Source organism: Zea mays, chromosome 3 (assembly GCF_902167145.1).
Source record: "Zea mays cultivar B73 chromosome 3, Zm-B73-REFERENCE-NAM-5.0, whole genome shotgun sequence".
Lineage (NCBI taxonomy): Eukaryota > Viridiplantae > Streptophyta > Magnoliopsida > Poales > Poaceae > Zea > Zea mays.
In genome coordinates, this window is record NC_050098.1 from 137,944,423 (window position 1) to 137,959,705 (window position 15,283).

The window sequence follows — 15,283 nt, forward strand, 5'->3', positions numbered from 1 at the left end:
AAAACTAGCCGTTGGAAAGGCAGAAAAAAGCTTATGTGGTGTAAATAGAAAATTCTAGTAACCATAGAAGAAGCAGCACCAGAGAAAGGACCATGAGGATCTAATGAGCAAGCAATTATTGCCCAAATCATCACTAATGGCGCTCATGATCACTTAGGTCATGTTTGAATGCATTAGAGCTAATAGTTAGCTGCTAAACTATTAGCTCTAGTGCATTCAACCCCCCCCCTTAATGTTAAAACACAACTTTCCTATCTGTAGAATAATGAAGTGCTTGATATATTGATAAGAGATGGGGAACAATATATAGACTCACATGAAACCTTAACCCTAATGGGCCGACAGCCCAACAGTGGCGCCGACCCACACACACATAGTCTAACATCCCCCCAGTCGCAACGGGGGCACCACACACGATGAGACTGGAGTAGAAGTCGCAGGTAGAAGCCGACGGGTTGAATCCCCCCACAGTCGCAGCGTCGTGAGGATGTGAATGTTGTGGCTAGAGCAGAGACCGGTGTGTGCGCCAAGGAGGCGATAGCCCCTAGATGCCGAGGTAGCCGAAGTCAAAGTGGTCGCGGTCGGGAGACACGCAGCAGAAGCTTGTTCTTCGGGAGGGGTCGACGTTCGAGCGTCAACGATCGGCGAGGGCGACACAACAAAAGGGCACTACCAGGTCGACCTTCTTGCTTCTTTGATCGTTCTGATGTCGAGGAGCCCAGGGAGGCCCGACGGTAGCGCACGCATTTGCGCCGGTCATGGTGCAGTGACGGATCCGAACGTGATGGCCACGGCAGTGACGGATCCGACCGGGAAGACGCGTTCTGGCCAAAGGGATGGTAGATCGAGCCGGGAAGGCCGCGGTAGAGACGGATCCAACATATGGGATGAAGGGGAGGGCGACGGGGCGGTTCCAGTCAAGCAGGAGCCTGTGCCGGTCCTAGGAAGAAAGGTTGACGCCGACGACGGGAGAGGCGCGAAGAGATAGGCGTTGCTAGGCGGCTCAGGCGAGGGCAGGGGGCGAGTTGATGGCGCCGCCGATCCTAGAACTGGCCAGCCAAGGGGGAGATGAAAGAGAGCCGCGACTAGGAAGGTGGCGCCGCGGGCCTAGACTAGGTAAAGGCCCTCGACGGCAGCGCGACTTGCAGTCGGGCGGCGCTTCTGCGGGCAAGGGGGGGGAGGGGGCTAGGGCGACAACCTCCATGGCCAGCGAGGAGAGGAGCTCAGTGGAGGCCGGCGAGGAGGCCGACGGAGGATGCAGTCGAGCCTAGCTGCCACCGCTGTTGGCCGAGGATGTGCGCGCACGCCGGGGCCAAGGCCGCCGCACCCATGCTTGGGTTGCGCGTGGTCGGCGCATGGCTGCCCGCTCCAGAGTGCTCCTCGCATGTGGCCCCCGCGCCCGTACGCCGCCGGGGCCGGGCAGATGCGCCTGCGTCGTGGCCAGGCCGCCGCATCACGCGTCGGGTCGGGATGGCCGCGTCCGCGCCGCTGTGCCGCCGGTGGGTCCGCGCGCTGGGACGCCGCGCCGTCTGGGCCCCCCCACGCCACCGAGGCCGGGGGCTGCACCCACCATCGGGGCCGCCGGCTATTGAGGGAAGGGGGACGGGCATGGGGGAGCCACCTCCGAGAGGGAAGGATGAGCCTCCTGGGCGGCGCCGTGAAAGCATGTGGCTGATGTTGGCCTAGGAGCAGAGGTGGCCAGTGGCTAGGGTGGGAGGAAGGAAAACCTGATCCTCTAATACCATGTAGAATAATGAAGTGCTTTATGTATTGATAAGAGATGGCGTACGATGTATAGATTCATATGAAACCCTAACCCTAATGAACTGGCAGCCCAACTGTGGTGCCGGCCCACACACACATATAGTCTAACACTATCATCACCCTCGACAACCTTGTAAATTTGGAGATAGATAGATATAAGTTATATCAAGCTATTTGAAAACATTGGTCTGAACTTTGGTGCTCTCTCCATTCTTTTTTATTTGTCGTGATTTAGTTTAAAAATGAACTACCGGAAGACAAATATTGGAGAATGGAGTTAATACTATTTTCTTCTCTGAAGAAGTCTGAAATCGGATATCTAAAATATCGTATTTGGCAAATTATAGCTCACCAACAACTGCATAACTACATCCTTGATCTTGATATAATGAACAACCCAGAGTCAACTGGCAAACGTGCAATTTGTCATGGACCGTAGCTATCCATTTTTATTTTTTTTGTCACTCATGGCGTAACATGATACCAATTCTGTCCACAGCTATTGGCCATTTCTTGGCGTGACATCGTACCCAATCCCATTTGACAGTAACATGTTTAGGCTGACTTCACAGCCGAAATGTCCGAACTGCTCCAAGAGAAGAGAAGAAAAGGCACCGGACATTGGAAAAACTTCTCTGTTTACTGCTTAAAAATACATAATTATTTCACTAGAAAGCTTCAAGCGTTGAACTTCCGAGAAGTTATCCAATTTGAAGCACAATCACCACAAAATATAACAAGACTAGTTGAATAGCACTAACAAAGTACAAAAATGGAGCCCATTAAAAATTAACCACTGAACCACTTAGCGGTAAAAAATCCAAGTGCTGCAGGCTAAAGTGTGAATCATGGATCAATTTCTTATTCCAGTTACATTGTAGGGATGACGCAATTGACTTTGACTTTTGTACTACATCCCATGAAGGAGTAGCGGTCGGGTTGGAGAAGAGGAACACGAGATTGCATCTTTCCTAAATGCATGATGCATGCAAAGCCTTTGGAAAAATGATACTAAATGGGGCTGTATACGTGGCCGGCACGGCACATACTCACAAACGCACGGCTTACAAAAGCACATCTAATTATGGTTATATCGTGTCAGCACGTAAGCCCAGCCATCGACCCACGACACGCCATCGACCCACGACACGGCCCACAATTAATTATGTGTATCAGGTCAATCTAAATAGTCTAGAATATTTTAGTGTGCTAGACCGACTCATATACATACAACAATAATACATAGACAGAAAGTACATAATATATATATGGCCAAACTAAAACTAAGCTGTTTTATTTGGTCAGAAAGAAAAAAGTACAACTAGGTCAGAAATAATATCCAGTTCTCTGTTCGGTGTTTAGTTGAGTACTATACAGACATACAGAATACATATACAATGATCATCATCACTATTCTCATCTAGGTACTGGTTCTCGAAGGCCTGTTGAAGCTCTGAATTCTCCAAGTTGTGCTGGTTCTATGGACTTTGAGTACCTTAGTTAAGTGTTGAGTCTGTTTAGTGGGCTTCAATGAACTTTAGTTAAATGGGTCGTGCTAGACCGACACGTTGGCTTGACTTGAGGTCCAGACACGGCTCACACGTTGGGCCGTGTTGATCCAAGTCCACAATTAGGTTAGGCCATTTCTAAAATTGTGTGTTTTGGATCGGCCTATTAGACACAACACAAATATACACCTATATATAAGAGGATACAAAAGTATGAAGTATCTTTCCATATTTTGTAAGACGATCATAGAAGAAGCTTGAATATGGGGAAGGAAAAGCTGATAACAGACTGAGTCTAACAAAAAAAGAAGGTTGATAGCACATATTTATATTTGGGCAGATTATCACGGTGTTCTAGGCCCGCCCATTTGATAAAAGAAAAGAAATTACTCCACCCACAAGTAGGGGTGGGCGTTCGGGTTATCCGAAAATTTCGGGTCGGGTAATTCGGGTATTTAAAATTTCGGGTTTTGAAAATCGATACCCGAAATTACAACGGGTTTTACAATACCCGAAACTTTGGTTACCCGGAATTTCGGGTTCGGGTATTCCCGAACTACCCGAACTGTTGTCTCAACTTCATAAAACACATGCACCCTATTAAATTAGTATAAAAATATAGTTTGATTAATGATATACATGAACATAAAAAACACAAGCAATCTACAATCACAAGTTATGCACAGTTATACATAATTATAGATGCACAAATTAATAATTAAGAATGACATGAGTACATGACACATGAAAGTTCGGGTAATTCGGGTATCCGATTATGATACCCGTATTACCCAAGATAATTTCGGGTTTTGCAAGTTGGTACCCGAAATTCTTAAACCAAATTCGGGTTTCGGGTTCGGGTATTCCAGATTCAGGTTACGGGTTTTTGTCCACCCCTACCACAAGGCGAACTCGGAACTCCAGAGCGCCGAGATCCGCTGACTCAGCCCCCCCATTTCCCACCCTCGTGGATGACGCCGGTATTTTTACCGAGGTATCCGGAACCACGCAAGGTTCTGACTAATCCTCGTTGGTGCTCCTACGCAAAGGGAAGCCCACGCGAGGGCCAAGCACCTCGGTCGAGTATCTCCGTAGAGAGCCACAGGCCTTCTCCACGCGCAAGTGGTGCTCTTCTTCCGGCTCCTCTCGGACGCTCCCTGCCGTCTCCACTATCGAGCTTCCGGCTAAAAACGCTGCGGACCACGTTCCCTTCGATACACGGTGGCGGCCGTGACACAAACGCGGTTGTCACGGTCTCGCAAGACTCTCGCCCCACTCGATACAATTGCTATGGCTCGCGCAAGAGCCGAAGGGTTGGTGGTTTATCTAAACTCACTCAACTAACTAAGATTCACCTAGAGCAAGCGCTAGAGTGGTCTAACTAACCTAAGCACTTCGCAAAGAACCTACGCTAATCACTGAGTGATTCTATTAAGCACTTGGGTGTAAGAGCACTTGAGAATGTCTACTATATCCCTTGATATGTCTCCTGGGCTCCCACACTTGGAAATGGCCGGTTGGGGGTGTATTTATAGCCCCAACACAAAACTAGCCGTTGGAGGAAAGCTGCTGCTTTCTGTGGTGCACCGGACAGTCTAGTGGGTTCATCGGACAGTCCGATGATCCTGTCCGGTGCGCCTAGCCGTTAGGTTTGTCAGAGCAGGTGATCGTTGGCACGCAGGCTTTATGCACCGGACAGTCCAGACTTCACATCGGACAATCCGGTGGTCTTTCCTCCACGGTGCCACCTGGAACTAGTCGTTAGGGCTACTGTTCCTGGTACACCGGATAGTTTGGTGCTCCTCGCACACACAGTCTGTAGGAAACACATCTTCTTTTCTTGGACTTTACTTGATCTTCATAATGTCTTCTTTTGAGGTGTTGCTTTTCTCAATGTCTTGGTCCATGTTACTTTAGCATCCTGTGAACTACAAACACAAACACTAGCAAACACATTAGTCCATAGGTTATGTTGATCATTAAACACCAAACTCTATTAAGCCAAATGGCCCGGGGTCCATTTTCCTTACAATCTCCCCCTTTTTGGTGATTGATGACAACACAACCAAAGCAAGCAAATATTATAAAAATTTGATTGAAAAATATGCAATCTACTTGCTAGGATGCATGATTGTCCCCACAATGTGATATTACAGACTTAAGTCTCCCCTAACTCCATAGTTCACTTACTTCCTTTTTTAGACCAAAGAACCAAAACCATTTGAAGAATTAAAATTTTAAATTGGTGATGTTTGGTGTTTGGTACAAATTTCATTGCTTTGGTCCCTAAACATCTCCCCCTTTGACATCAACCACCGAAAAGAATGACATTAAAGACATATAGGAAGCAAATAAGACTTGCCCTCATAACGAATTGTCAATTAATACCAGTTTAAGTACTAAATTGTTACTCCCCCTAAATGAGTGTTCTCCTTTAGAAAGAATTTTCTCCCCCTTTAGAGACAAAGAAATACTCCCCCTGACAGAGAACTTCTACTTAGGAAAAAGCATGTGAGAAATCGAGGTGCAAGACATGATTTGAATAGACTAACTTCCCTTATGCATAGGTAATAAAATATGAGTCAACAATATATGCATTTTAGCAACATGGGAAGTATAAGATATGAAATATAGTCTAATCAAATATTGGAGAAGACATGTAAATTATACTGAATGTAGTCTCAAAGATACCAATTGAAAGTCAATGGCGAACCAATTGAAGACCAATGGCAGACTTATGAGACATGAAAGTTCTTTGAGATTTTGGAGTGGAAGTTTGTTGTCTTTCTCCGGGGACTTTATTTTCCTTACAATGAGACTACTACATGAAATAGACTCGAAAACGGTATTAGTCTCAAAGTCTTAGATTATAGATTAACCTTCTCCTGAAAGTGTGCATACAAGTTTTGAATACTTGTAGGAGACATGCACTTTGATTTGATATCAAGAGGGATAGATTATCCATAACCCGAGCTTTGGCACATATAAGTTAAATGATACTAATTGTAGGATATAAGATTTTGAAGCATTAGTGTCATTTACTTAGGGATGTTAAATAAGCTATGTGCCATGCTTAATTAAACAATTTTAAACCATGCAGGTTTGCTCAAAAATATGAAATGAGAACGAGCAATCCTACCATGTGATTTACCTAGTATGCATGCATTGTTAATCTAAAGTACAAAATGAAATACTAGGCATGAAATGGTAAGCTAGATATAAGAAAATGAGATGTAAATCTAAAAATAAGGAAAACAATAAATATAGTTACCTTAGTTATGGGTGGGGAAGTTTGGGTCCAAAATATTTGCTAACCCACTTGGCAATAAACTTGATCCAATATGATGTGTCCCATGATATACATCCCATCTTTGCCAAGTCTCCAAATTTCCCGTTATTTTTCGGACTACTCACTTCCCTTTCGGGATCCAAACCTTCATGGTGCTTTTCATGGTTGAAATTATTTCCTTTGGCACCCAGATGCGTTTGGCCCCCTTTCTTTTGTTGGCTTGCTTGTTGGCCTTGATTGCTATCACTTTTCTATTTTTTTATTCTTGATCAAATATGGTGTAGCAGCCTTTTTGTTCACCTTGTTGATGTAGGTGTTGGAGATTTTGCTTGATGGCTTTTGCTTGAGCTTTTGCTTTTGCTTATCCCCGGTCATCGCCTTGCATTGGAAAGACTTATAACCTTCCTTGTGGCATAACCTACAAATCACAGTTTCGTCCTCCACAGGCTTGTTCACTCCCGCATTTATATGGTATTCAGAAACCATATAAATCTTCCACTAAGACTCGTCTAACCCATTATTCAGATTATTATAACCTCTTAAATTTTCCACTAAGGCTTATTCAGATTATTATACAACTGAAATACTATTCACCATATAAGAGAAAAACAAAACAAAACAAAACATAGCGTGGAATACCTACAACATCCAAAATATTCCACCAGTCTATACGCTGAACATAACTGCATGTGCCTGCAATTCTTTTGCTCTTTTGTCTGGGCCGAAGACTGAGTGAGTGCACATGCGTTTGCACCCTTTCCCCTACCAGAAACAAAAGTAAGAGCTAAAATTGCGCAAATTGAGAGCTATTTAGAAACTTGTCGCATTGAATAATTGCGACCCAGCACCCAACCATTAAATTAAGAGCTAAAATTATTGCAAATCCTGTCATTTTCTTGTTGCAAGTTGCATGCTGTTGACTCCATCTGGTCGTCCCCTATTTTCTTTTTTTTTTCTCAAATCTGATTCAAAGACTTCGTACGCTTGCTACTTATTGGATGAGCTGGGACGACATGTTCATTGAATTCATACATGTAGGAGATGATGAACTATATGGATGGATATCTTGACCAGTTCAATGAATATACAATTCAAGGCTCATTTCCTACCTTACATGCCTGCCAACTAATATGACCTACTGCACTTCTGCCAAAGCTTCTTGCCTTCGAAGGAGGAAGAAGAAGATGATGAGCAGCTAAGAAGAATTCGGCAACATCTCCATGAACTCTCCAAAAATGGAGCTTTCTCCATGGCTTGTGTTCTCCTTGGGTTTCCTTGCGCAGGCTCTCGTCATCTTGGCTGACACGAATGCACAAGACGGTATGTTCCAGTTTTTCCGTCCCTTGTGTCCTTGTTATTTCTGTGCTCACTTGCTCATTCTGTTGCTCTTCTGTGCAGCTTCTGGGCTGAATGGGATTCAAGATTCCTGGAACAAGAAGCCATCAAACTGGAGGGTGGGCACTGACCCATGTGGAGATAAATGGAACGGGATAAGCTGCACCACAAGCCGGGTCACGGCTATGTTAGTATCAGCAGCTAGAAGATATTATCACATACGGTCGTTTCCTTCTAGTCATCCATTTTATAGATGAGCAATTCATCACTCATTCTGCTGCTGTTGTTGTTGTTGTTTCGTGGTGGCTGTTCCTGCAGAAGACTCTCGAGTTTAGGATTGTCAGGATCCCTTTCAGGCGACATCCAGTCCCTGTCCGAATTGCAGACCTTGTATGAAACATTCCGACTTTTACAGTCTGATTTGATTTGATTTGATTTGAGTCTCCATACAAGCACATGAATTGGAATTTTTAGCATTTGTTTCAAGCATGTGAGGTGATTGCTTCCTGTTTTTGTTTTTTGGCAGGGATTTCTCCTACAACAAGGACTTGGGCGGTCCTCTTCCTGCGTCCATCGGAAGCCTGAGTAACCTCGAAAACCTGTGCGCAACCAAACTTTTTAAGGAGTTCCAATCGTCCACTGATTTCAATATTTTCACTGCCTGGATTGTTCCTTGACTTATTTGCTCTCCGACTCCTCCGCAGGATTCTTGTCGGTTGCAGCTTTTCTGGAGAAATACCGAAAGAACTCGGACAGCTCACCAAGCTTAGATTTTTGTAAGGAGACCAAACCAACCTGAAACCTTTGTGTCTATGCCTTTGATCTATTAGCAACCATAAACAAACAAGGATATAATCATTTTTTGGGATTGTATCTTCTGTTGAACAAAAAGCTTTTACCTATCTATATCTATCCAACTGTCACTTGGGAAATCAACTTTAGTTTGTCCTCTTTGGTCAGAACAGAAAGGAAGTAAAATTGAGGTCTTACGTTCTGTATATGCTTGAAAATCAAACAAGTTTATGCGCTTAGGTCCAGGCAGCACAATGTGATCTTTAGCTTTTTGACTGCCACTACAATAGGGTAAAAAAAAGAAAAGAAAAGAAAGATTTGGTCATTGTATTCCATCGCTGCAGATCTTTGAACTCAAACAAGTTCAGCGGTTCCATTCCGGCATCACTCGGAAGGCTCTCGAATCTATACTGGTTTGATCTGGCTGACAATAAGCTCTCCGGAGGACTCCCGGTGTTCGACGGCACGAATCCCGGGCTGGATAACCTGACAAATACAAAGCACTTGTATGTACCAGTTCCAGTCCCCAGAATTAAGTTCATTGACATTATATTGGGATCTGACATTTTGATCCCCTTGAAGAGTTGTGGTTCATTTGATGGCCGTTTCTTCGCAGCCACTTCGGGGTCAATCAGCTCTCAGGAACAATACCGAGCCAGATTTTCAACTCAAATATGACGCTGATACATGTGTAAGTGAGAGGAAACTCATACGACTTGGTCGTTTTTTGTTATGAAGGCTAGCTCAGGCTTGTGTTCTGTATGTATGCAGGCTTCTTGACAACAACAACTTCACCGGACGCATTCCTCCTACTCTGGGCCTTCTCAATACACTAGAAGTCATGTGAGTACAAAACCTGCATGGCATGGCATGGCATGGAAAAGAAAATCTACAAAACTTGAGCCCAACAACCTCACAAAACTTGCAGGCGTTTTGATAACAACTACCAGCTGACTGGGCCGGTTCCTAGCAACATCAACAACCTCACAAAACTTGCAGAGCTGTGAGTGTTGTTGTTTCATTCACTTCTGTCAGTATCAGTAGGACTAGTAGCAGGAAGCTATAACGATTTGTCATCTCTTTCGATCGATTCTTTCTGTCGGTCCACACTAGCCATCTGGAAAACAACCAGCTGACTGGTCCACTGCCAGACCTCACAGGGATGATCGCGCTCAGTTTTGTGTAAGTGAATTCGCTCGAGAGCTAGTTTCTCCTTTTCTTGAGCCCAAGACATGAGTAGCTTGTGAAGCTGTTGCAACTCTGTGGCAGGGACATGAGCAACAACAGCTTCAATGCATCTGGTGTTCCTTCCTGGTTCACCACTCTGCCATCTTTGACCTCACTGTAATTCTGTCTCTCTGCACTCCTCCTACTCAAGTCCAGAACCTGTGTCTGAATCTTTGTTTGTCGGTTACATTACATACAGGTACCTTGAAAACCTGCGTGTCACAGGGCAGCTGCCCCAAGCCCTGTTCAGCCTTCCTGCAGTTCAGACACTGTGAGTCAGTAGTGTTTCCTTCTCCAAAAAAAACGAGCTGACCATGTAGAAAACGATCGATCATATATAGAGTTTGCAGGAGGCTCCGGGGAAACCGTTTCAACGGCACGCTAACTATCGGATCAGACTACAGCACTCAGCTCCAGCTAATCGATCTGCGAGACAACCAAATCAGCCAGATAACTGTCGGCGGATCACAGTACAACAAGCAGCTCATGTAGGAAGAGAGGAACCGAGCTCATCATGTAGCAAGCAACAGCTTATTTTGCAGTTCATCGTTCGTTCCTCACAAATCGCACGCGTGCATCTGCTGTCTTCTTCCACAGACTAGTCGGGAACCCCATCTGCAGCCCGGGGACGGGGAGCAGCGAGAAATACTGCGCGTCGCCGGGGCAGTCCAACCAGGCGGCGCCGCCGCCGTACAGCACCCCGATGAACTGCTCGGGGCTGCCGCCGCCGTGCCTCTCGGACCAGCTCGTGAGCCCAGGCTGCGTCTGCGCCGTGCCCTACAGGGGCACCCTGTTCTTCAGGTCGCCGTCCTTCTCTGACCTCAGCAACGGCTCGTACTGGGGCCAGCTGGAGACCGGCATCAGAGCCAAGTTCCGGAGTCTCAGCGTCCCCGTCGACTCGGTTGCGCTCCACGATCCGTCCGTCAACTCGGTCAACAACCTGCAGCTCGCGCTGGAGGTGTTCCCCAGCGGCAAGACCCAGTTTAGTGAGCAGGACATCTCTGACATCGGGTTCATACTCAGCAACCAGACGTATAAGCCACCCTCAGTATTCGGTCCGTACTATTTTCTTGGCCAGCCGTACAGCTTTGCCAATGGTAACAACAAGATCATTCATTTTCATTCACGAAAGGAAAGTAGTTACACCTCCTGCTGCTTTTTTTACTATTTACTGCTTTTTTTTCATGGACGTAGTGGTGCTAATACCTTCCAAATCGAAGGCGAACAACCGCTTACCTCTGATCGTCGGAGCCTCGGTGGGTGGAGCGGTTCTTGTTGCAATAGTTCTTGCTCTTGTTACCATCGTCGCAAGGAGGAAGAAGAGACCAAAGCAGAACGAAGAGAGGAGCCAGTCTTTTGGTTCGTACTTCGTAGTACTGTACCCTTGTTGCCATTTTGCCTTTATTTGGTTCACAGTTTCTCTGTAGTGCTTGTTACTGACAGGAGTAGAGTTCTATCTATAATGTAACCACAAGTCCACAACCATGAACCATCTCTGCTGCTGCTACAGTTTCTTGGGACATGAAGAGCACGAGCGGCAGCAGCGTCCCCCAGCTGCGCGGCGCGCGCACGTTCAACTTCGACGAGCTGAGGAAGATCACCAGCAACTTCTCGGAGGCGAACGACATCGGCAACGGCGGCTACGGGAAGGTGTACAGAGGGACCCTGCCTAGCGGGCAGCTGGTGGCCGTGAAGAGGTGCCAGCAGGGGTCCCTGCAGGGGAGCCTCGAATTCAGGACGGAGATCGAGCTGCTCTCCCGGGTGCACCACAAGAACGTGGTCAGCCTAGTGGGCTTCTGCCTGGACCAGGCGGAGCAGATCCTCGTCTACGAGTACGTCCCCAACGGCACGCTCAAGGAGAGCCTCACGGGCAAGTCCGGCGTGCGTCTGGACTGGCGGCGGCGCCTCCGGGTGCTGCTCGGCGCCGCCAAGGGCATCGCCTACCTCCACGAGCTAGCCGACCCGCCTATCGTGCACCGCGACATCAAGTCCAGCAACGTCCTCCTTGACGAGCGCCTCAACGCCAAGGTCTCCGACTTCGGCCTCTCCAAGCCCCTCGGAGAGGACGGCAGGGGACAAGTCACCACGCAAGTCAAGGGCACGATGGTCAGGCTGGCATTGCCTGCTTCATTCATCAGTCATCACACACACACACACAACGAACTAATTCACTCGTTCAGACAAGCTAACGTTGATGGATGTGATGTTGCAGGGCTACCTTGATCCTGAGTACTACATGACGCAGCAGCTTACGGACAAGAGCGACGTGTACAGCTTCGGCGTGCTGATGCTGGAGATGGCCACGGCGAGGAAGCCGCTGGAGCGCGGCCGGTACATTGTCAGGGAGATGAAGGTGGCGCTGGACCGTACCAAGGACCTGTACGGCCTGCACGACCTGCTGGACCCGGTGCTGGGCTCGTCGCCGTCCGCGCTGGCCGGGCTGGAGCAGTACGTGGATCTGGCGCTGCGCTGCGTCGAGGAGGCCGGCGCCGACCGGCCATCGATGGGCGAGGTGGTCGGCGAGATCGAGCGGGTGCTCAAGATGGCCGGCGGCCCGGGGCCCGAGTCCGCGTCCAACTCCATGAGCTACGCCAGCCGGACGCCGCGTCACCCCTACGGCGGCGACAGCCCCTTCGACCACAGCAACAGCGGGTTGCCGTCCGCGAGGGTTGAGCCCAAGTGAATCTACAGCGCGCGCCGCGAGTACATGCGGAAAAGCTTCACTCTTCAACAAAAGCTAGCTCTGAATGTACAGGGTATTGTAATTATTAGTGTTATAATTTTGGTTACTATGATAGGTGTGCGATTGGATTAAGAACTGATTTCTTGATAACGATTGTTTACATGATAATTTTGGTTGCTATGTATTTAAGATAGATATGCAATTGGATTGTTGACATGCTAATATATTTCATGTATGTCATCAAATACACAAATGATTATTTATGTTCAAATATTAGACAATTTCACAACTAATTTTGAAAGAGTAAAATACGTTGGTGGTCCCTAATCTTATACCGTTGTACCATCTCGTCCCCTAAACTCTCAAAGCGCACATCTAAAGTTCATAAAGTTGTAAAGTTGTATCGTCTTGTCCCTAAACTTGTAGTGTTGTATCGTCTCGGTATCTAAACTCTCAACATACATATTCTTGTCCTTCTATTTGTATGGTTGTGTGTCATCTGTGTCTCTACACTTGTTTTGGTGTCATCAAAGGTCTAAACTATTTGGACATGTGATGACACAAAAAACAAGTCTATGGACCCAGATGACACAACCATACACGTATAGGGACTACAAATGTGCATGTTGAAAGTTTAGGGACAGGGATGATATAACTTCACAAGTTTAGGGACCTTAGATGTGCACTTTGAGAGTTCATGGCCCGTGATGATACAACGCTATAAGTTTAGGGTCCGCTAGTGTATTTTACTCATTTTGAAATGTAGATACATTATGACAGTATAGCATATCTCTACTCCTATATAGCATCAGTTTCCATTGTTTCCACTATCATCGTGTTTCACACGTGAAGCGCGTAGATTTGTTTCATTGGTCGTGTCTCGCGTAATAAACATGGAGGGATAATAATGTTGGTACCTAGATAAGCCTTATATCTCGCCAGATCCATGCTCCTACCTAGACGTGTTCTCCAACTGACCGCTCGTCGTCGCGGTGCTCGCTTTCGCCATCTCACAATCCATCAAGGTCCTCACCACCTGGTATACTCTCTCCCCCTCTCCACGCAGGCTTGGTCAGTGTCTGGTGAAAGGGAAATGTGCCCTTGGGCCTTTTCTATAAATGTTTTAGTGATTAGATGCCCAACACATAGTATTTTGGTTCATATGTGCTAAGTGCTAAAGAGATGAAAATCAAAGAATCAAGGTATGACTCTGGCCTTAGTGAATTGTTTTTTGGTACTAACATATTTCTCTAAGTGCTAGGAACCTTGACAAATCAAATGAAATTGGATTGGAGAAGTTTGGCTAAGTCTAGCCAAACTTGCACCAGCCTTCGGTGCACCGGACTGTCCGGTGTGCACTGGACAGTTGCTCTCGGGAAATCGTCGAGGGCGCTGCGGCTAAAATTCACTGGACTGTCCGGTGAGCCAACAGCGCCCGCGCCAACGGTCGGCAACGCGATCAGCGGGCAACGCGTGGCCAGAGCCAACGGTCACCAGGCCGCACCGGACTGTCCGGTGTGCACCGGACAGTGTCCGGTGCGCCAAGGGGACCAAAGGCTCAACAGTCGGCTTCGCCAAAAAAGGAAAGAAATCAGACACTGTTCATATTCGGTGGTGCACCGGACTGTCCGGTGCGCCAACCGACAGAAGGCAAGAATTGCCTACCAAATGGAGATCTAACGGCTCCTAGCTGCCTTGGGGCTATAAAAGGGACCCCTAGGCACATGGAGCAACACACCAAGCCTCCATTGAACATTCTAAGACGCCTAGACTCCGCAAACATGCATCCGGATCATCGTGACTGAGATTTGAGCACTTGTTGTGTTGTGAGCTTGTTGCACTGTTTTTGTGTGCTCAATTCTTGACTTGTGTGTGTGTCATTGCTGCGACTAGCTCTTGCGTGTGTTTTTTCCCTCCCTTACTCTTGTGGTTTTCATTGAGATCAATCTTGTAAGGGTGAGAGGCTCCAACTTGTGGAGATTCCTCACAAACGGGAAACATCTACTAAGAAAGAAAACGTGGTACTCAAGTTTGTTCATTGGATCACTGGAGAGGGATTGAGTGCAATCCTTGAACGAAGGAGGTCACCACAATGTGGAGTAGGCATTGGCTGAACCACGGGATAAAATCACCGTATCTCTTGTGTCACTTTTTATTGTGATTGGTTTCTCTTCTTGAGTTCACGCTATAGCATCTTGGTTTAATATTACTAACATTTTCATAACCAAGTTTGGACTGTTTAGTTTTGTAATTTATAGGATCACCTATTCACCCCACCCCCCTCTAGGTGATCTCACCTGGACCTGAGCTACCTCCCTAAAAGGATATGCCCCTCCCCTGCACGTGAAGGTATAAGGAGAACCGATGGGACACGAAGCAGTTGGTGAGCTCCTCAGGATGCCGTCCTCACACTCGGCCATTGTCACTGTGCTCGTCATTGTCAACGACCTGCAGGAGGGTTTTGCCAGCTCAATATTCGCCACCACCACCATCTTTGTCAATGCGCTCTGCTTTGCCTACCACACCATCATTGTGCTCGCCTTCGTCGGCCTCCTTATCGCAGAGGACAATGGGTCCAGCATCGCAGGCCTGCCTGCCTTCCTCCTAGAGTACTATAAATGGGAGTCGTCACAATTAACCCTAGGCACCTATTACATCAGGCTACCAGTCTATGACATCTCACTA

At 47.0% G+C, this 15,283-nt stretch overlaps 1 protein-coding gene across 2 annotated transcripts; it reads left to right on the plus strand.

Moving 5' to 3' along the window:
• The first annotated feature begins 7,500 nt into the window (after nucleotides 1-7,500).
• LOC100383452 (uncharacterized) lies at nucleotides 7,501-12,861 on the plus strand. Of its 2 annotated transcripts, none has more exons than XM_023301918.2 (17): nucleotides 7,501-7,881; nucleotides 7,960-8,083; nucleotides 8,215-8,286; nucleotides 8,423-8,497; nucleotides 8,601-8,672; nucleotides 9,033-9,194; nucleotides 9,305-9,379; nucleotides 9,460-9,531; nucleotides 9,617-9,691; nucleotides 9,802-9,870; nucleotides 9,958-10,032; nucleotides 10,115-10,186; nucleotides 10,257-10,403; nucleotides 10,513-11,012; nucleotides 11,110-11,274; nucleotides 11,426-12,021; nucleotides 12,128-12,861. In XM_023301918.2, exons 1-17 carry the CDS (start codon nucleotides 7,782-7,784, stop codon nucleotides 12,596-12,598), a joined length of 2,922 nt encoding a protein of 973 aa, XP_023157686.1. In that variant the 5' UTR covers nucleotides 7,501-7,781; the 3' UTR covers nucleotides 12,599-12,861. The 2 variants fall into 2 exon arrangements, with proteins under 2 accessions (XP_023157686.1, NP_001344074.1); NM_001357145.1 differs by having other exon boundaries at nucleotides 7,581-7,881; nucleotides 10,266-10,403; nucleotides 12,128-12,800.
• Nucleotides 12,862-15,283: the final 2,422 nt, after the last annotated feature.

Coding starts and splice junctions, on each gene's coding strand:
- LOC100383452 (XM_023301918.2), top strand. CDS start 7,782: ATGAACTCTCCAAAAATGGAGCTTTCTCCATGGCTTGTGTTCTCCTTG. Junction 9,195..9,304: donor CTGACAAATACAAAGCACTT/GTATGTACCAGT, acceptor GTTTCTTCGCAG/CCACTTCGGGGTCAATCAGC. Junction 9,692..9,801: donor CTCACAAAACTTGCAGAGCT/GTGAGTGTTGTT, acceptor GGTCCACACTAG/CCATCTGGAAAACAACCAGC.